This window comes from Phalaenopsis equestris, unplaced genomic scaffold (genome assembly GCF_001263595.1).
Source record: "Phalaenopsis equestris unplaced genomic scaffold, ASM126359v1 Scaffold232294, whole genome shotgun sequence".
NCBI lineage: Eukaryota > Viridiplantae > Streptophyta > Magnoliopsida > Asparagales > Orchidaceae > Phalaenopsis > Phalaenopsis equestris.
The window spans coordinates 61,355-84,542 of NW_018250262.1; the positions used below are offsets into that span (position 1 = coordinate 61,355).

Genomic DNA, 23,188 nt, shown 5'->3' on the forward strand with positions numbered 1-23,188 from the left:
GCTTAATACCCTCAATATCAATAAATGAAAATTTATGAACAATGCATAAAATATCTAGAATATATAGTGCTTAAAATTGGAAAAACAGAAATCAAATATATGACATAAAATTTAGTGGGTATGGCATTACCAATTACCATTCCGTATGATTAATGTGGAGTACTACAAAACTTACTAGAAGCGGAATGCATTTTAATGCAAATAACATGAAAAGCATTCCATATTATCCATTTTTAATATTGATAATACTAAGTATATATACCTTGTTGCGATTAAGCATCAAATTTTTATCCATGGCTTTCATGGCAAAGTATTCTCCAGTTTCCACAAGCTCCACCAAGTGTACACTATCAAGAAAGGATAACAGAGTTAATTCCTTGTGCAAATAGACAAAATATTAAACTAAATTGCATGTCATTAAAAAAAACGGAACAATTTAGCTCCAACCTCCCAGTGTCGCCAGATCCCAAGGATTTAACAGGCCTAAAATGTTTCAGACCAATCTTTTCTCCAATGTCGAGAATCTGCATGAATATTTTCTATGTGAGCTTAGTGAGGATTCTATTAAATGCACAAACCCATGAAAACCAATGCAAATTACTAATAGCAGCACAGCGTCCCTAAACAGTGCGCCTACACCAGCTATTCTCAGATAACAGATAGACTTGCTTCATTAAGCAGATAAATTTTTAGTAGTTTAGGTGTTCGTACTCAGGGTGATGCGGGCATCTCCTGGAGTGAACAGATAAATCCCATGACCGAAGCAGTTTCCACCTGTATCCCTGTACCGATTTGATCCATGTCTTTCCTAGTCATGGAGTTCCAGCCGGTTCCTTGGCACACTCCTAATTATCCTATTATTGTTAATTTGCTTTCATGGGAGCCTAGGATTAGTTTTTCGTGTGTTTGTTCGGGACGGCCGCCGGCACCTCTCCTTTCACTTCGAGGGTTGTATCCAAGTGTCAGACTATTGCTCTTGTTATATATGCTCCCAAAGTGGTGATTATTCTTTCTCTACCCTTCTCCATCCATCCCGTATCGCCTCCTACCAACCTCCATTGCCGTAGCCGCCCCTGGACAGCAAGCCGTTGCTATTCTTTGTGCAGTTTCTCACTTTTTCTTACAGACGCCACCCCAAACAGCCATTCTTATGTTGTTTGGCAGTCCATTGCATCCCTCTTCGCTATTGTCGTCATCCTCCCTTCCTACCACCGCCCAGAACCGCAATTCCCGGCTGTTTTCCCACATACAGCCATCCATTTGTTGCTTGGCAGCCCACCGCATCCCCCTTCACTGCCGGCATCAGCATCCTTTGCTGCCGCCGCCCAAAACAGTGCTTCTCTACTGTTTTCCCGCTGCCCAGGCCCCTTTTCCTCATTGATGCCGCCATGTACAGCCACCCTTTGCTGCCCCTGAGTCCACCATCATTCCCTAACTGCCGCTCCTCTTTCCATTACACAAACCGCCCATTCGCTACCTCTCCAGCGGTCCAAATCCCTAGCCGACACCCCTCTATCTTGGATCCAACCCCGTGTAGTGTTGTGTGTTGTTGTTTGTTGTGACTTTAGATTTCCAATCGTTTTGTTGTAAGTTCCTACTTAAATTCAACAATAATATTTGTTCTCAAATTGTTATTTGGTTAAACTCTGAGATTTGGTATCAGAGCTCGTCTAACCCTAGTCCTATCCAAGATTTGCCAAATTAGTCCCCTTCCCAAAACAATTTATTTTCTCTCCCTTTTCCCATCAAATCAAACCACCCCTACATTCCCTTCAACCCCTCCAAACCTAAACCCAAGCCATGCCACCGATGAGACAATTGCTAGAAATATGATGAGGGGAAATGACACAATGCCACTCATGAGAAATCCGGAAAGAGATGTCCAAGAACTTGTTAGGGAAATCCTCCAACCACAACAGAGGCTTGCCGCCATTGAAAAAGATAATCGAAACGATGATTTGTCATATCAAAAGAATGAAGTGAACCCCTTCCACAGAGCAGCTGTCAGTGATAAAGATCAAATACCCCAGATATTTGATATGGAATATCAAGTAAGTCAATTTTAGAATGCAGGGTGACTTGCCATAATTTGACAGCCACACGGATTAGGAGTCCGAGTGGCTCCAAATAGTCAAAAGTCCCTTTTAAGTATCAAGATGTCCCATCGAACAGAATAATAAAACAAGCCCGTGGAAGCAAAATTTTGAAGCACCTATGCTAGTGGGAAGGAAAAAGATAAAATCATTACTTGGTCCAAGGAAAAACAAGAGATGCAGCGCAAGTAGCTCTTAGTTCATTATAGACAATATGTTCTCTAGACAACATCACTGGGTGATTGCCAAATCTGACCGACAGAGCTCAATCCCAAGGTCAAGCATCAAGATTACATCCAATGAAGCATCCAAGTCGGTCCTGGATGAGGAGAAACTAGTTCAGAATGAAGAAAAGATGGAGTCAATCAGCATTCTCAATTCCGTCCCCAGCTAAAAAGTGTGTTAAGTGCCATAATTTTGAACACAGTGCATCAATTTGCCTAAATAAGTGTATAATCTCTTTCATTAAACAAGGAGCAATTGAAAAAATAGACAGTGACACGGGAGAAGATGAAAGCGTCAAAGATGAATCTCAAGTTTAAGTTAATAAGGAAGAGATGCTAGTGATTCCAACTGAGAATGAGATAGACACCAACTGAATTAGTCTTGGTGTTCTAAAAGATAGTGAGTCTGAGGAAGCCGATACCAGAAACGGGACAAACCCTGCGGAATAAATTGCTCGACATCATGACCGACAGATTACCTATAAGATGGTTGCCATTGAAACTGATCCAATATCCCCAATATTTCATTTGAATTAATTCTTCAGACAAATTCGCTTATCGAATGTGCCCATTAGAGTCTGAGGTGCAAATAGCAAGTTATAGATTTAATGGGTCAAGAGTTACTTTGTCAAAATCTACATTTGTATGCAGCTCTAGCTCAAGTTGTGCCAAAATAAGATGTATATTAATTCAATCAGGATGGGCTTTGGAATGACAATGTCTGCAGAATTGACTTACTGGAAATTTATAGTAGCTCCAACACCTTCAAAGTGGCCTACCTAATGTCATCCAATGAGGAGACTAAAGCGTCGACGAATGAGATCAAAGCTTACCCAATTCTGAGAAACTGATGTGGGCGTTTTTCGATTCTAGAACTGATGCAAGACTCCAACAACCAAAATAGCTTTCGCCAGCATGCCTAGACCGATTTGGTCCAGGTCTTTCCTCATGATGGAGCATTGGTCCGTTCTATGGCCCACTCCTAGTTATCTTTTTATTATAAATTTGCTTTAATGGGAGTCTAGGGCTGGTTTTACATGTGTTTGATCAAGGCAGCCGCCAGCACCTCTCTTTTCACTTCAAAGGTTTTATCAAGGTTCGAGTGGTGCTTCAGCTTTATCTTACTCCCAAGATTGTGACTATACTTCCTCTACCCTTCTTCATCCATCTCGCATCGCCTCCTACCGCCTCGTGACAGCAATTAATATTGTTCTTCCTGCAATTTCCCCCTTTTCCTTGCCGCCACCGCCCCAAAAAGCCATGCCATTAGTTTGTTGTCCAACAGTCCACCGCAACCTCCTCTTCTGTTGTCGTCATCCTCTTTTGCTGCATTCGCCCATAACTGCAATTCCCTGTTGTTTTCCTATTGTTCCTGCCATTTGCCTTAATACCACTGCCCAGGTCCACCATCAGCCTACAACATCCTTCTTCATTGTCACCATCATCATCCCTTGGATTCCGCAACCCAGAAAAGTGATTCTCTGTTGTTTTCCCGCTTTCCAGTCCCCTTTTCCTCTCAGCCGCTGCCCGAGATGGCCACCCTTCGTTGCCTTACAGTCCACCATCATTCCCTGACAGTTGCCCCTCCTTTCAGTCCATGGATCACCCCTTTGTTACCTCTCCGAAGGACAAAACCCTAGCTGACACCCCTCCAACATGGATCTACACCCTATAGTGTCGTGCATTAATGTTTGTAATAATTTCAGATTTTTTGTTTGTTTGGTTGTAAATTTCTATTTGAACTCAGCAACAAAATTTATTCTCTAATTACTGTTTGGTTAAACTCTGATATCATAGGGCAATGCTATTTTTAGCCTTATTAGAAAAATGTTTCAAAATAATTTAAAAATAAAAAATATTTTAATGTAATTTAACATATTTAAAAAGCAAATGAGGATCATGACATGTTATACTTGAGAAAATCTAACCTTCTGAAAGGCTATCCATGATGAACTATTCTTCATGTGAGGCTTTGGGAGGACAATTTTTGAATGGATGGCCCACAAATCCTCGGGTTTCTGTGCATAGAAAAAAACATCAGCGGATCAGATAGATAAATAATAAATCATATTAAAAAGGCAATCCTATGAACATACCAAATTTGCATCTGGAAGTTCCCGCACGGCTTCATCAACATTTTCTGCAGTTTCTTTCACCTAAAGCGTTTGCAACAAGTCCATCAGAAAAAATTTACTTAGCAAATCCATAAAAGACCTCTCAAAAAATATCAGGGTAGTTGGTCACTTTTATCAAACATAATGCAATAAGATATGTGGAAAAACAACAAAACATGCATTAGAAAAGCATTCAAATTTATTTATAACTATTTAGAAAAAAAAAATTCTTGACAGGGAAGAGTCTGTGCGAGAAGCAAAAGAATCTGTAATTGACAGTAATATATAATATGTGAAATCGAACCATAAGAAAATGAAATGCAGCAATTTCAAGTATTATCCTACATACTTAAATGGTTATATTGTTCCCAACAAAAAACCATGGTAGATCACAAAGCTCCCCAACTATTCTTCCAATAATAACATAGCAAATTAAATGCTTATTGGGGTTTGACAGTGGAAAGGATAACATGCTCTAGCTTTAAAGATTGCCTACCATTTTAAAATGACTTTGCTAATGTGAACTTAAAAGTAGATCTCTCAAGTTACAATTATAATTTCAAATATCATTAAAAAGTTAACATATCAAACATGATGCACTGAGCTATAAAAGATTGAAGAAAATCAAAGACAGTAAAGATTAAGTAGGACGAGTCAATGAAAATTAAATGAAAATGCGACTAGCAGCAACACTTAAAATGGAAACAAAAGTGAATGAAATAGAGCAAGTTCAGCTTTATGACTCCAATTCAAACACCCTTTTAAAATGACTTTGCTAATGTTAACTTAAAGTAGATCTCTCAAGTTACAACTATAATTTCAAATATCATTAAAAAGTTAACATACCAAACATGTTGCACTGAGCTATAAAAGATTGAAGAACATCAAAGACATTCGAGATTAAGGAGGACGAGCCAATGAAAATCAAATGAAACTGTGACTAGCAGTAACACTTAAAATGGAAGCAAAAGAGAATGAAATGGAGCAAGCTCAGCTTTATGACGCCAATTCAAACACCAAATTTGTTCACAACAGAGCAGTTTAGTATCACAAAATTCACAGACAATTTTTCTAATAATCGCATATCTGATTTGAGATTTGGGTGGGAAGTTGTGCATGGTTAACAAAAGAAAGATTAACATGCTCTAGTTGGCATACCCTGGCCTTTTCAGGAAGAAATAAGAAAGGATGACTTTTACAGTTGAACTTCCAGAGTTAACAAAGATAGATTGCAAATTGGACAAGAAAAGTTGAGCATAAGTTGGCATAGAACAATTTCTTAAAATGTGAATTTGGTACAGTTGTTGTTTGGACGATCTAAAATCCAATTTACAGCTGGTTACCTTATCTTTCATGATAAATGAGGAGCCCTAGTGCTGCTAATCAATTTGGGCCACTAAGATCCTGAAGTTAAGACTACTGAATCCAGCAAGAGGGAAGCAACTACTAAAGTAAGACAATACATACAAATTTTGCACCATCATTTGCAGCAGTCTCCGGTATGCAGTTGCGGACATGATCAACATGTTCACTACCATCCAATTGCACACCAATGAAATATTGCACTTCCCCCTGCAAATCATAAAAATGATATAGTAGCCCTCAGACCAAACTTATTACACACCAAAAATTGAACCAAAATAGCAAACTTAGTCTCTTTTCTTAGGTAGCACCTTCTGGTCACGCATAGGTTGCAAGTGAAAAAGATTCCAGAACTTCTTTCCTGTTGCAAAGAACAATTCATCACATTGCTCAATTAGGGCATATAAAACTTGGAAGAGGATTAGTATCACAAGAATCTAAAAATTTAAGGTAAGACGATTGGGAACTAAAGATGCACATCGAAAAAGTTTGATTACAGGCCATGGAAGTTGCTAAATTTATTTTCCATCAAGTTCCAAGATTTGAATGGAATATAAACAAAAGAATGTTATGCAATCCCTACAAGTTTGACAAAGCCAACCATTCTAACAAGTATTTTTAGGATAATACCAAGGCATAGATGTACGGTTAACCAAAAGAAGTCCACAACGGAAGTTGGTAAGCATTTAATATGGCATCTGCATCTGGAAGGCTGTGTGCCATGAACCAAATAATGAAGTCTCCTCATACACACACTTTCAATGTATATGCATGCTATTAGCACCTGTGCACATGTCACCTAATTAGAGGAGATTTAATTCCAAATCTTTTCTGTATTAGGTATATTCCTAATGTGCAAAGAGAGGAGAGTCTATAAATATATCATATAGCATTTCGATTGGGAAATTAGAAGAAAGAAAGTTTTCCACTCACATGGTAACATCATCGAATCCATCCCCTCTAAATCTTTAGCCATCGACGTTAGCCTCTAGGAATCGTTTGTTGTTTTTTTTTTGGAGTCGGGCCATTCCGTCATCCTTGACATCACCGTTTATTTTCTATGGCATCATATCTTCTTCTTGTGATAGACACAATTGTCTTAGGCTCGGGCACATTTCAGCTTTGTCATGACTTCGTCTATATCGAACAACACCATTTGCATCGTCTACAACCTTTGACTCCGTCTTTGTCAGCGACGTCTGCGGCAAACTGCTTCGAACACGCATGTGCCTGCTTCAGTTGTGATGCCTCTATTTTCTCTAGTCGTTTGTCTGCATCTACTTCATCCGCCTATCTCAGTCGACTAAATTAGGGAATCAATGACAATCGTTTTGTTTCGCTCTGTCTGCTTTATCTCTCTAGGTCAAGTCCCTCAACTTCTATTTTCAGACTTCATTTAAGGAATATTTCTCAAAAAGTCATATCACTGATAATACCCCAACTATGAATGAATTGAATTATTCTAAATGGATGATGGTGGATGCCCAACTATTGATATAAATGTGGAACTCTAACGAACCTGATCAATCTAATCATATTGCTCATTCCGACTATGTTAGAGATGCGATGGAGAAATTAGCATTTGTGTTTTCTGAAAGAAAATATTTCTAGAATGTTTGATGTTTACAAAGAGTTCTATCGAGTTGAACAACAAGATCAATGATTTAACATTTATCACATGCCCTTCAAACGTGTGTATGAATAATTGAATGTACTACTGCCCTTCAGTACTGATGTCTGGAATTTTTTAGCCAGCCTCAACTCTCAGAATGAAGGTGTCAAATCACAGCTCTTATCTGACCATGAATGTACTACACTGAGCAAAGTCTATAGTAGAGTATTGCGTATAACACCGAGTTTTCAAGCCTTATACGTATAACAAACTAGCGCTCTTACTAGTCGGAAGAATACAGACATCAACAAACCTCAATCTCAAAACAATTATAGAATTGAAACTCCGAATTTGAGAAATCAAGGGTCGAAAGTAGTGTGCTATTACTGTCATGAGCCTAAAATCATACAAAGAGAACGTGTCAAAATTTGCACAAAAAGAAGCAGAAGGGTTCTAAATCATAAACAGCTCACATGGTCACTCCTAATGAGGCATCTCAAGTCAGACTCTCTCGATCTCTACAGATGAATATGCTAAGTTCAACAAATTTTAGGAAGCATCCAGAAAATCTCCATCTACCACTGCTCTTGCTGAGTCAGGTAGCAATGATATTTCCCTTCTTTCCTCTTACACGCAATGAGTCATTAATTTTGGTGTTATAGATCACTGATAGGTAATCTAAAATTCTTTTTAACCTTTCATAAGTGTTTTCTGCTATCATTTTTGCAGATGTTCTTGGTTCTAACACCATCAATGTTACATCCAATCAAAGTTACATCCACATTGCCTCTAGCGTTTGTTCTCGTTATACCTCAAATTGCTTTTGATCTTGTTTCTATCAACAAAATCTCAAGTGCTCGTAATTATTGTATCTAATTCTTTCTAGACCATTGTCTATTTCAGGATCTTATGATGAAGAAGATTATTGATACAACAACAACAAAGCCTTAATCCCACTACGGGTCGGCCACATGAATCTTTTTTCTCCATTGCGTCCTATTTAGTGTCATATTTTCATTTAGTTCTAGTAAATTAAGATCACTTTTAATACAGTAAGCCCAAGTCTTCCTCGGTCTACCTCTGTCTTTCTTAACACAAGTCGAGTCTAAAACATCCACTCTCCAAATCGGATCATCAGATCGTTGACGTTTAATGTGACCAAACCATCTAAGACGACTCTCTAATTTTGTCCGTCATAGGAGCTACACCAACCCTATCACGGATATATTCATTTCGCATTTTGTCTCCAAGTGTAAAGCCACTCATCCACCTAATCATTCTCATCTCGGCAACACTTAACTTATGATTATGCTTCTCTTTTGAAGGCCAACATTCAGCGCCATAGAGGAACAACAGACCCAAGATATCTAAATCATTCACACCGTTTAATAATTTGATCACCCAAAGTCACACTTCTGTCACTAGAGCTATTACTACTAAAATTACATTCCATGTATTCAGTTTTAGTTCTACTTAAATGAAGGCCTTTAGAGTCCAATGTAGACCTCCATATTTCAAGTTTTTCTTGGGTTTTTTCTCTTGTTTTATCCACGAGAAGGATATCATCAGCAAAAAACATACACCATGGTACATCCTCCTGTAGATGTCCAGTAAAACCATCCATAACTAAAGCAAAAAAGATATGGGCTTAAAGCCGATCCCATATGTAATCCAACAGAAATAAGAAAATATTTTGTCAATCCTCCTTCAGTTTGAACACAAGTAACAACTCTAGTATACATATCTTTAATGACTTGAATATAAGTCATATCAACACATTTCTTCTCGAGAACTCTCCAAAGGATATCTCTTGGAACCTTATCGTAAGCTTTTTCTAAATCAATAAAAATCAAATGTAGATTCTCCTTATTATCTCTGAACTTCTCCATCAAACCTCTCAATAAATGTATAGCTTCCATAGTAGACCTGCCAGGCATAAATCCAAATTGATTATGAGAAATTTTTGTGATGCATCTTAACCTATGTTCAATTACCCTCTCCCATAATTTTAAAGTATGATACATCAACTTAATTCCTCTATAATTTGCACACTCTTGTGCATCCCCTTTATTCTTAAAAATGGGGATCAAAATACTCTTCCTCCACTCCTCAGGCATCTTTTTAGTTTTTAAAATAATATTAAGGAGTTTAGTAAGCCAAGAAACTCCCAAATCTCCCAAATATTTCCACACTTCAATTGGGATATCATCAGGTCCTACAGGCTTTCCACCCTTGGTTTTCTTTAAAGCCTCCTCAACTTTTTTTTTTATTAATGCAATGGCAAAAATGAAACGTTTTATTATTATTCACGATATTAAGATCACTAAGATCGATTGTATTTTCAGAAACTTCATTAAAAAGTTTATCAAAGTAACTCACTCACTTATGTTGAATATCTTTTTCTAAGAAAAGTACTTTTTGATTTTCATCTTTAATACACTTTACTTGAGTTAAATCTTTACTTTCTTTTCTCTTTGTTTGGCTAGTTTATACACATATTTTTCACTCTCCTTCGTATCTAATCTATTATAAGGATCATTAAAAGTAGAATTTTTAGCGTCACAGATTGTTCTTTTAGACTCCCTATGGGCCGTTTGATATTTTTCTCAGTTCTCTAAGTTTTTACATTTAAACCAATTTTTATAACATAACTTCTTGTATTTTATCGTTTCATGCACATTATTATTCTACCACCAACTATTTTTATTTATAAAAAATTTTTCTTTTGATTCTCCAAGCACATCTTTTGCTACTGGTTAATAGTGTTTGTTACTTTATCTCACATAACATTTGCTTCTTCATGAATATCCCAAATTTTGAAATCTTGAATTTTAATTATAAAAATAAATTTATTGGTGTCTTTTAAGTTTTTTCATCTAATTTTACGTTGATGAGTCCTAGTATTCTTCATTTTACAACTCTTAATCTTAAAATCTAGAACTAATAAACGATATTGAGTACTTAAATTTTTAATTAGAATGACCTTACAATCTTTTTTTAATTAGAATGACCTTACAATTAGAATGACCTTACAATCTTTACAATCCCAACGATATCTTCTTCCCATAAGAAAATAATGAGATTGTGTTTTAATAGATCCACTTTTATAAGTAATATAATGCTCATCTCTTTTCTTGAATGAAGTATTAGTAATAACAAAATCATACGCTAAAGCAAAATCTAAAATAGCTCTACTTTCTTCATTAGTTACTCCAAAACCAAAGCCACCACAAGTATTTATGAAGTCTTCTACCACTCTACTGACATGTCTATTTAAATCTCCTCCAATAAAAATTCATTCTTCAAGAGGTATCATTTTATTAAGTTTTCTAAGTCATTCTAAAATTTATCTTTAGACCCTGTATTTAAACCTACTTGAGGAGTATAAGCACTTATAATATTAAAAATCTTAGTATCAATGATAATCTTAAGGGATATAATTCTATCTCCAACTCTATTAATTTTTACAACATTATCTTTCAAACTCTTATCTATGCTTACACTTACACCAATTCTGGTGTGACTCTTATCAAAATACCAAAATTTTAAACCTAATTATCAATCTTCTTAGTCTTTTCTCCAACCCACTTAGTTTCTTGAATACATAAGATATTAATTTTCCTATGAATCATAATATCAATTAATTCCATTAATTTACCATTGAGAGTAATTATATTCCGAGACCCTATCTTAATATTAGTTTCATTAGTTCATGGACTAACTTTTTTGCCCGCATTTGCCCATAATGATATGAATTGTGTCAATTTGCTAAATACTATCATTTATCTTTTGCTCCTATAATTAATAAAAGAGGCGGTCATAATTCATTCTGATGTATGGGATCTTGTCTTATTTTATCTAATGGAATTTAGTACTTTGTCAATTTTGTGAATGATTTTTCTAGTATAACTTGGCTTTACTTTATGAGATCTTGTTCTGAATTATTATCATACTTTCAATCCTTTTATGCTGAAATTAAAACTCAATTCAATGTTCATGTTAAAATTTTGAGAAGCGATAATGCTGAAAATATTTCTTTGCACCTTTTCAGACATACATGAAACAAAACAGTAGACTTCACCAATCATCATTTGTTGATACTAGAGACGTAAATTAGTCAAGCCAACTGGCAAGCCGGCTCAACTCGACTCATTAACGAGCTCGTGAGTCAAGCTTGTCGAGGTTTGAGTTTGAGGTTGAGCTTACAATCGAGCTCGTAGAATATACGAGCTCAAGCTCGAGCATCGCTCGACTGGACTTGTGAACTCGGCGAGCCGCCTGATAGAATAGAATAAGTCCTTATTTGGATGCTGACATGCTCATTTCTTCGAAGGCCGAAGCCCTAAATATACTTCCCAAGTCATTTTATCTCTAGACGTCGCTATATTATTCGATCTCCATCCCTACCATCGCTCAGCATCAACATTGAGCGATCGATCCTCGGCTTTTCTCTCCACACCACATTCCCTCATTCCCCCATTCAAATCCAAGTTGAAGCCCTTTCCTTCCTTCTCTCTGATTCACAATTCTACAGAAACCTCCTTTCTAAATCACGAGTCTAGGGCCTCCTCTCCGGTTCAAAAATCTAGGGCTATGAAGCCCTCTCTTCCTTCACCTATACGCTAAAAATCGCACAAGCACTTCTATACCTTGCATGTTTGCACGAAGCCAGCAAGAAGAGCGGAAAGGATCCCTTCCTTTTTTGTGAGTTGAAGGTTTGATTAAAATGATTTTTTTTTTTAAATCTATATACATACCACCCAAATCTTATGTATTTATTTATCTAACACCTGAACTTTCATATTTACACCTATGATACTTTCTTGTTATGAACGATGCCTAATAAATAACTAAGTTCAGCAAAGCTTCTTCACAAGTAATCCCTATCAAGAAAAAGAATCCATAGGTTTAATTAAACAAATAAGTTCAGTAAAGCTTTGGCCTTTACATGATGTAAGCCTGTATCTATAAAAGGAATCCATGGTTTGGATGTGGGTCATTCTTTTATGGGTGCTTACCTATTGTACGAATTTGTTTTCAGTCTTTGCTTACCAGTATTTTTAGTAAGAAGGGAAGGAATGGAAGAGGAACAGGTGGAGATATTTTCCTAGGTATGGAAATTGGATTTAATACCTGTTTGTTTTTCGTTTCTCTATTCTGAATTTAGCAATATGAGCATCAAATGAAAACCAAATGTTCTACATAATTCTTCAATAGATTTGAATCGACGATATGTAGTGAGTTGTTTGTTGGATGCATCTCCTCTCGTCAGAAAAAGCTTTTCAGGTGATTTGCAAATGACAAAATCTCACATTATATATAACTATACTACCATATCAAATTTTAAACTATATTTTCTTTTAAATCAAAATCAATCAAATATCTATGGAGAAGAAAAATTAACCATTAATTTGTTCTGCACGAAAAATGTGCTGCATCTAACTTATTCATCCTCAAATAGACCTTCGAATTCATGAATCGAAAGCCTAATTGATTTCTAAAGACATCTAACAAAATGATGGAATTAAATAAATTTTGTTTTGTTTCTCTAAGTTTGTTTTCTAACTTGAAACCTAATGGGGCCGGTACATAGTCACAGTGTGCTTATTCTTGTTCTGTAGTGATTTGATTGCTTTCCTCAAGTGCGTTGAAATCTCTCTTCTAAAGGTTAGTCGTTGTGAGTTTGTACTAATAATTTTATGTTCTCTTATTTCTCCTCTCAATAAAGACTGAGAGCCAGATTGTTTATTCAAAATATGCTGGAACTAAGTTGGAATTTTGTGGAGCTAATCATATTGTGGGCATTCTCGAAACTGATGATGCCAAGGATTTACAACCCCTGAATGATAGGGTTCTTATCAAAGTCTGATTTTTTTATTGTTTTAGGTCATTAACGTTAGATATTCTTCTCTCAGTCTTTCCTTTTCCTGTTTAAATTTGAAGTAAACTGGTACTATCATATTACTTGGCATAAATGCTTAAAATTTCGTGACTAAGCATTCCTCTGCTTAACATTTGGGAAGATTTACATATATATCACTCAATTTTTTTCTATTTACACATCGAACACCAAAACTTCAATTTTTTTTTACTCAGCAAACATCTTACCTATCAATCAAGAATAACTGAAATCGGGCAGAATTAAGGGTTTTAAATGACTTCATTAAATTCCTTATTTTTATTGTAAATATTCTCTCCTTATAGTTGAATAATTAGATTAGAAAAATGTATTATTAAGTTACCTAAAATAGATTGTACACAATATTATGTATTATTAGGCTATCTAAAATAGATTGTATGGACTATTATTTATTGGAATGAAAGCAAAGGAAAAAGCATTTGGCCAATTTATTCAAAAGATTGACATGGTATCAGAGCTAGGGAGCAAACCATAAATCTTATTTTAGCGCTGAAATCCTCCGCTTCGGCTTTGACACTCCTTCCTAGATCATCGGCTTCAGCTTCGGCAAACACTAGATCGTCGGCTTCAGCAAATCCTAGATCGACGGCTTCGGCAAATCCTAGATTGTCCGCTTCGACTTCTGTTTCGACTTTGGCTTTGGCACTCACGACTCGAGGATAGTTGGCTTCGGCTTCCTCTCCCTAATTTCGTCTCTAGGCAGCAAGTCTTGTGTCCACTTCTGTTGGTTCTCGCTTCTGCCTGGTCCAGTCTCCCGCATTTGGTTTCAGATTTTGCCTGGATCCACTCTCCCACGTCTATGATTTCCCGCTTCAATCTCTTCTTCAACACCAACTTGAGTTTTTCAGATTTCAAATAAAGCAGTAAAGGAGATTTCTTCCAAAAAATATGATCTAATCGTGGGAACCTTCATCCAGCCGACTAGAAGATCTCTTCCTACAGTTGTGCTTCCTCTCCTTCGGTTTGGTTCAAATTCAAGGCAATGCACGCACTTCTTCTCCGCACTCAAGAATTGACGGCAAATCTCTCGCTATTGAATATGCAGTTTTCCTTTTATCCTTGGAGTAATTGGATCTTGATTTTCTTTGGTTTTAGGTTGATTATTTTCAATTAACCACTTTTTTTATAATCAACATGTGAATGATAATTATGTTAGAATGTCTTTTAAGAAAATATATGAAATCATAACTATCAGATTTACAGGAAAAAATTATGTAGCATGAAAATTTCAGTTTAAGATGTTTTTGAAAGGTAAGGAGCTTTGGGGTCATAATGATAGGTCTTCTCCAGCACCTACAGAGCTGAAAGATCGTGGTCAATGGGAGGCAAAGGATGCTAGGATTGTTTCCTGGATTTTGGGATCCATTGAGATTCATATGATAAACAACCTATGATCATTTTGGCATAGCTAAAAAAATGTGAGAATACTTGAAGCGCATCAACAATCAAAATAATACTGCAAGCCGCTTTTAATTGAAACTTGATATCAATAATTATAGTCAAGTCAATCTCTCAATTGAACACTATTATTCTCGTTTTCTTAATTTATGAAGCAAATATTCAGACAATATTTATGCTAAGGTGTTAAAGGAGAATTTAGCTAGTATTCAGGCTATTTAAGAAGTGAGTCGTCTTGATCAATTTTTTATGAAGTTCGGGCTTGAATTTGAAACTGCTCAGGCTGGATTGCTGAACAGAGATTTGGTTCCTTGTTTGGATGTATGTTTTGGTGAATTACTACGCAAAGAACAAAGATTTGCGACACAAGACGCTATATAGCTCGCCAATGTAGTAAGAAGTTCTGAAATTATTGCAAGAAAAACTAACAATATTATTAAGGAGTGTCCTACACAGCCTCAAAACTGCAAACCATAAGCCCTTCATGCTACAGTATTTGACTCTCACAATTCTGGTTCAACATCCACAGCCGTCTACAATAATCAATCTGCTCTCGCACCAGCTACGATTCAACAGATGATTTTCTCTGTCTTTTTGTTGTTAGTCTTCAAGGGATCCCTTGGTTTATTGATTCCAGCGCCACAAATCATGTGGCATATCTAATTTATTGCATAATCAACGCCCGTACGTATATTGGTACTTCACATATTCAGGTTGCTAATAGAAATAATATTCCAATTATGACAGTTAATGATATTAGCCTCTCCTTCCGACATGTCTTGATTTCTCCTAAATTATCTACAAACTTACTTTCTATTGGTAAAATGGTGAATATTAACTGTGATATACACTTATCTCGTCATGGTTGTGTAGTGCAAAATCAAGTGTCGGGGAGGGTGATAGCGAATGAGCCTAAAGTGGGCAGGTTATTTCCATTACAATAGCGAATGAGCCTAAAGTGGACAGGTTATTTCCAATACAATGTATCATTCCTAAGACATTGACATTAGTTTTTTCAGTTGATGAAAATAAGACTGGCGTCTGACATAGAAGATTAGGTGATCCAAATAATAATGTTTTGAATCATTTGCTACAAAGTGGTGTTCTTGGTTTTACAGATAAAAGTTTATTAGCTGACTGCTCTAGTAAACTAGGCAAAAGTAAGATATTGTATTTTCCTATTTGGGCAGTCGTGATAAAAAATGCTTTGACATTATTCATAGTAATGTTTGGAGAGTTACACCGGTTATTTCACATTTTCAGTATAAATATTTTGCGGTATTTATTGACGATTACAGCCGATTCACATTTATCTATTTTTTGCATTACAAAAAAAAAGTGTATCGTGTTTCAAACTTTTATGACATATATTGAAACTCAGTTCTCCAATTGTATTAAAAACTTACAATCTGAAAATGGTGGTGAATGCATGATCATGACTTTCAAGCATTTCTTTATAACAAGGATATTATCTCACAATGTTCATGTCCTTATACAACTTAGTAGAATGGAGTTGTTGAACGGAAAAATCGTCATCTGTTGGATATAGTGCGCACATTGTTGTTAAAATTCTCAGTTCCAGCTAAGATTTGGACAGAAGCTTTATCTACTATAGTTTATTTGATTAATCGTTTATCATCTCAACAATTAAAGTTTGATTCTCCCCACTATCAATTTTTTTATAAAAATCTTAATTATCATATATTACATACTTTTGAATGTGTTTATTTTGTTCATTTATCTGCCCATGAATGCATCAGTTGGCAGTCTCATCTGTTTGATGTGTCTTTATAGGTTACAGTCATAATCATAAAGGTTTTGAGTGTTACGATTTGATTAAAATTTAATAGTGTATCTCTCAAAAATATGATTTTCTTTGAACATGAATATTATTTTCAACATCATCTTTAAACATCTGACACAGTTATACTTCCTCACTTTGATGATTCTTGTTTTAATAAACGATTCAAGCTCGGCCTTGTCTACACACGATGTCTGAGCCCTTCATCTTCAGTCCTTCCTGACCCTGCTCCAGAAAATGCTCCAATGATTCTTCGACGATTAACTCAACACATTCGTCCTCCAAATAGATATGGCTATTCTACAACTTTAACTAATATTACAGTTCCTACATCTTATTCTCAAACTGCTAAACAGACTTAGTGGATAAAGGCCATGCAAGAGGATCTTCTAGCCCTTCAAGGCAATCACACTTGGGATATTGTTTCATGCATGTAGGCATTACACTCATTTGTTGTAAATGGATTTATTCTCCTAAGCTTCGATCTGATGGCTCCCTTGACAGATATAAGGCATGATTGGTAGCTCTTGGCAATCAATAGGAATATGGATTGATTATGAAGAGACCTTTGCATTTGTGACTAAGATGACAACTGTCTGATTTGTTCTATTTATTGTTGCATCTAAAAGCTGGTCCTTACGACAGATGGATGTTAACAATGCATGTTTGTATGGGAACCTCAAGGAAGATATCTATATGACTCCTCCAAGCTTGTTTTGTACACCCTCACATGATGTTTGTACGCTCAAACAATCTCTATACGGTTTGAAACAGGCTTTACGGGCCAGATTTGAAAAGTTTCACAATACTCTTCTTAGCTTCTCTTTTATTCAAAATTATTATAATTCTTCATTATTTCTTTGCAAAACTGACAAGGGAATCGTATTGTTATTAGTCTATGTTGATGATATAGTCATCACAGGATCTGATACTCAATTGATATCTCAATTACAGAAACGTCTTCAGGGTACTTTTCATTTAAAGGATTTGGGGTCTTTAACTTATTTCTTAGGCACTGAAATTCACTCTTCTCCCACTGGTATTTTTTCTTCACCAGCATAACTATACTAAGGAACTTATTGCTTTGGTTGGGCTCCAAGAGTGTCATCCTGTTGGTACTCCTTTGGAAGTGAATGTTAAATATCAACAGAATGATGGTGACTTTTTATCTGATTCATCTTTGTATCGACAACTTGTTGAGAGTTTCAATTAATAACCATCAAACGTCCTGATATTTCATTTGTTGTGCAATAAGTTAGTCAATTTATGCAGGCACATGCACATCTTCATTTAGCTGCAGTTCGACGTATTGTTAAGTATTTGAAAAGCACTTCTCATCGTGGTTTGTTCTTTTTTGTGAAGTCTCCTATTCGCTTAACAATCTATAGTGATGCTGATTTGGCTATTTGTTCTGATACACGTCGATATATTACTAGTCGGTGTATGTTTCTTGACAATTCTCTAATTTCTTGAAAGAGTAAGAAACAAGATCGAGCGTCTAAATCATCTACTAAGTCTGAATATCGTGTTGTCTTCTGCTTGTTCAGAGATCATTTGGCTTCGAGGTTTGTTGGTTGAGCTTGGTTTTCCTCAACTTAAGTCTACTCTTTATGCAGATAATACTAGTGTTATCCAGATTACTGTTAATCATGTCTTCATTGAGCGCACAAAACACATTCAAATGAATTGTCATTCTATTCGAGAAGTCTATGATAATGGTGTAATTTCTCTTCCTCATATCTCTTCGGATCATCAAACGATTCACATATTTACTAAGGCCCTTTCTCGACAGCACCATCAATTCCTTGTTGACAAATTGATGTTTCTTGATCAATCAGCATCTATTTTGAGAGAGAATATCATTCAAGAATAAATAAAAGCGAGCTGAATTAAGAGTTTCCTTCTATAAATGACTTCATTAAATTTCTTCTTTTAATTGTTCATATTCTTTCCTTATAACTGAATATTTAGATTAGGAATATGTATAATTAAGTTATCTAAAATAAATTGTACACATTATTATGTATTAATAGGCTATTAAAATAGATTGTAATGACTATTATTTATTGGAATGAAAGCAAAGAAAAAAAGCATTCAGCCAATTTACTAAGTTACCTAAGTAGCTCCTGAAAAAGGGATTCTATATCAGGATCATGGGCATAAAAATATAGAATGCTTCTTGTTACAGATTCAGCAAGTTCCAAGATTAATCAAAGATCCATTACAGGATATTATATTTTTATAGGTCTTAATTTAGTCTCATGGAAGAGTAAGAAACAAAATGTCGTGTCCTGACCCAGAGCAGTATCTGAGTATAGAGCAATGGCACAACATTTGAATGAATTAATGTGGGTCATCCAATTTATGGAAAAAATAGGTTTTATGATGACCAATCCAGCAAAGTTGTGGTGTGATAACCAACCTGCAATTCATATTCCTTCGAAACCTATCTTTCATGAACGAATAAAGCAATTTGAGATAGATTGCTATTTTGTTCGTAAAAAGATACAACGGGATTTGATTTCTACAGCTCATATAAAGACTAAGGAAGAACTAGAGAACATCTTCACAAATGCCCTTAATAAAGCGAGTCACTTATATTTATAATAAGTTGGGCTTGATAAACATTTATGCTCCACCTTGGGGGTAGTGTTATGGAAAATACTAAATATATAAAGCTAGTATATTAGGTAGTCTGTATATTAGGAAGCTTGTATATTAGGTAACCAAATTAGAGGATATTTAATTTCAGATCCTTTCTATCTTACGTACATTCCTAATCTATACAGAGAAGAGTGTCTATAAATATGTAACATACGATTTCAATTAAAAAATATGAAGAAAATAATATTCGGATCACAATAATAAAGTAAAATATGATGTAAGAACATGTGTATCACATCAAATACAACAAAAATAATAAGCAATAAATAATAGGGGCATTTATATGCATCCCACACAATTCTTATGTATTTACACTCACATAAACTTTCATATTTAAACACATAACACTTAAATCTTTGATATCATCAAAAACATGACCATTACATTCTTTATAAAAGTAAAATACACCTATTCATGCATATGTTTATGAAACCTAAATGCTATAAATATAACTATGAACATTTAGGTGTTTGATATGTAAATACATAAGAATTTTGTGGTATGCATGTAAATCTCCCTAAATACTAATACATCAAAATGATGACTTGGCATATTGGCATCAACACTAAAATTTAGCCGTCAGTTAGAAATTAAGATTTAAATGTGAGTTCATTAGCAAATTATGCATACCACTTCTTGTGTAATTTATCAGCTGTACTGTTACATCCCTTTCGTTGTCTATAGCTTCCCTTATTTTTCTTACAGTTGCTGTATCAGTTTCTGGGCCTTGGAGAAATCTGCAGAGCACTCAAAATATAAGTAGAATGCAATAATTCAAGCTTATCACTGTACCACTTGAGAACAAGGCATGTCCCTAATACCCAAGAAAAACATAGGAGTACAAGAAAAACATAATTCTTGAGAATTTCAATCAGGTTGCCTTTAATCTTTCTTGCAGAACAGAAACCTAGCTAAAAAGAGCCAGTAATAAAAGAGAAGCAGCTGAATTTCAATTCGTATAATCCTAGAACACCGCATGTGCTTACCAGAGTTTAACAATGAATAGAAGAAAACATACTTCAAATCAAATAAGGACCGCAAGGCACTAGATTGCAGTGAAAGGAAGCACAGTTGTAAAGTTGGATTGTACGAAAAAATATTTCAAGTTTCCAATTTCATAGCTTCTTTGTACTAAAAAAGAAAAAAATTACACACCAGTCGTCTAGAACAAAATGGTGAAGAACGACAATACTCAAAAGTGACTAACAAGAAAAAATCTATTAAATTGAAAAAAGAACTAACCTACAATTTCTTCCCAATATTTCTTCTCGACTGTATTCTGTAAGCTCAAGGAAGCTGTCCGATGCAAAAATCTAAATTTACACAACAATCAGAAAAGATTAATGCCAAAGTTTTACACACCTATAAATCATATACTGAATGGAAATGATGGCAGCATAATAGTAATTTCAATTCAAGCCTTACAATAGGATTGTCAGGTAATCTAGGATCAGTGATGACAAAATTCTTTTCAATCCGCTCTAACGTGGTCGCGAGATCAATGCCCTTCCTCATTTCTTTTCTTCTTTCATTGTCTTCAAAGCTCTCAGGCCTTTCATCATCATCTTCTTCAACAGGATCTGCTTCCAATGGAACATCTATCTCATCTTCATCCGCATGAGTGGAGCGTAAGCCAATTAGACTAGATGGAGATAAAGAAAAAGGTATAGGAAGAGTCAACTAAAATCTCTTTTGAAAATATTGTCCTTTACATTCTATTTATTTTATGTCTTAACAATTACATATGAGCAAAAAGAATATATATATATATATATCAGATTTAGCTTCTTAACCATTCAGCTCTTACAATATACTCAAAAATGCATAAAGCAAAAGATAAATGGATAATCAACTTCATAACCACTGAAATAACTTTCAAGTAATGTGGGAGTCCAAATGAAGCACATACAGAATATCAGAGTTTTGATGAATTTTTTTATGAAAGCAAATCAGGGAACCGCAGCAAGGATTGCCACATGGAATAGTTAACAGCAATAAACGCCATGTTAACAGAAACAAACATAGTTTCACTTAATGTGTGTGGAGAACCATTCAATCAACAAAATTGATGTTGCAACTTAGGTTTTAAACAAATAAATCAGGAATCAAAGTTGAATTGGTAAATTAGAGTATTAATGAAGTTCATTAAATGGTATTGGAATTATAGCAGCATATCATGATATAGATCATCATGTAGAATAGCGGCACTTAAGTATCCTACCCCATGAGGGAACTTAAACCCGATTTTCTTGGTTTTTTTCTTCCTTCAGGAAGTTCGTCAATTTTCTGCATTGAACTTCTCGTTGACCCACGAGAATTTCTTCTAAATGGAGCAGCAATTTCTGAATTTCTTCTTCCTTGATCTTCAGCTTTCAATTTATCTGCACCACCTTCAGATTTCCTGAACAGGGAGTGACTACTAGAGTCTGGAAGTGCATTAGGATCCTTTACAGCCATCACCAGCTCAGATAGTGAGCTACGAGCCCTGTCCTTTTGCCTAGCTGTAAAACAAATAATAACAGAAGAAAATGCAAAATAATTGAGCATAAAGCATATGGAAGATGTCAATGGGAGAGGAGGGGGTTTAATACCATCATATTTTATCAAAGACTCAGGCAGTCCATTGGGACGGCATATTGTTTCTTTAGACCCTTCAGTGTACTTGCTGACTTCTACTTGCATTCTTCACCATATAAAAACGTGTCATACAGACAAGTTAGTAATAGTGCCATGAAAAAGGCTAACAAACTAAAGTCAAATTATGCTGTTCATTGAATGCTAATAAAAATTTCAATTCAAGTACCTCAATTTATTTTTTACCAGAAAGATGAAAAGAATTTAATAAAGTTATTATTTGTATATACTTTATCTTTATTGGTACAAAAAAAAAAGGCTGATTGTCGGTAACTCCAACAATTCGGCCATAAATTCATTTTAACATTCCCGCCAAAATAGTATTTCCTTTTCAATTCCCCGTACAAAGAAAAAAAAACCAGAATAACAGCATACCCAATGAACTTGAGAACATTCCCTTCCTCGTCTTTGATGGGTGCTATTGTTAACAGATTCCAAAAAGGAGACCCATCCTTCTTATAGTTCAAAAGGCGGCCGCAATAGTTAGAACCAGAAGCCAGAACTTCCCTTATCTTTGAAATCTCTGCAGGGTCAGTCCCAGAACCTTGCAAGAACCGACTGCGCAAGCAAGAGGAGAAAATGACAATTCGGAATACACGATAGTCATTGCCAAGCTAAATGTCTTGTAAATGGACTCTTTTAGAAACAGCATTATTGTTATCAATGCCGATCCCAACAGCTCTATCCAGTCTCATACCGACATCAGACCAGAGTGGAAATCGAAGGCACGGCTAAAATAATTTAAAGATCAATTGTTTAAATGAAAGTTAATAAGCTTAAAAAAGAAGAATCAATGCCATGAAGAACCTGTAAAGGATCTATAACTTACCAGTTCCTGCCGATAACCTCCCGGGAAGTGTACCCCGTCATCCGGAAGAATCCCTCGCTAGCGTACATGATGGGTTGGTCCGGCTTCGTCGCATCAGATACCACAAAAGTCTGCTGAAACGCAGAGAGTGCCTCCCTAAGCTCCTCCGAAACCCTAGGAAGCCCGCCCTTGTCCTTCCCACCACCTCCAGCATCAGAATCCTCCGAACTCCGATGCGACCCAGACTCCCTCCCGCCGCGAGACTTGCTAGCATCTTCATCAGACTTCCTGACCCTAACGCCCTGTGGCTTTCCTGTCTCCCCATCAGTCTTTAAGACAAGGCCCCACTCCGCCGCCCGTTTCTCGGCGGCGCCTACGTCCGAAAAGTTGCCCGATGAAGGGGAAGGAGTAGTGGATGCGGGAGGGATCGCCATCCATGGCCTCGATATTTCTTCTTGGACCGGCGAAGAGTGGTGAGGGTGCCGGCCAGTGGCGAAAAGGGAAGAGTAATGGGGTCTAGCGGCGGCGGATTCAGCAGCCGCTCCGGCTGCCGCCGGC

The 23,188-nt window shown here is 36.0% G+C and overlaps 1 protein-coding gene across 1 annotated transcript in view; it reads right to left on the bottom strand.

The window, feature by feature from the left end:
* Window positions 1–23,188, bottom strand: part of LOC110038237 (phototropin-1A) — a 73,295-nt gene that overhangs the window by 41,764 nt on the left and 8,343 nt on the right. Inside the window, exons 3-15 of the mRNA XM_020743006.1 lie at window positions 22,652–23,176; window positions 22,198–22,380; window positions 21,780–21,871; window positions 21,410–21,689; window positions 20,614–20,830; window positions 20,431–20,501; window positions 19,819–19,925; window positions 6,105–6,154; window positions 5,899–6,003; window positions 4,414–4,473; window positions 4,246–4,335; window positions 448–524; window positions 263–347 (exon numbers count right to left, since the gene is read on the bottom strand). Of these exons, the coding sequence (XP_020598665.1) occupies window positions 263–347; window positions 448–524; window positions 4,246–4,335; window positions 4,414–4,473; window positions 5,899–6,003; window positions 6,105–6,154; window positions 19,819–19,925; window positions 20,431–20,501; window positions 20,614–20,830; window positions 21,410–21,689; window positions 21,780–21,871; window positions 22,198–22,380; window positions 22,652–23,176 (1,942 nt within the window). The remainder of the gene's footprint in view (window positions 1–262; window positions 348–447; window positions 525–4,245; window positions 4,336–4,413; window positions 4,474–5,898; window positions 6,004–6,104; window positions 6,155–19,818; window positions 19,926–20,430; window positions 20,502–20,613; window positions 20,831–21,409; window positions 21,690–21,779; window positions 21,872–22,197; window positions 22,381–22,651; window positions 23,177–23,188) is intronic.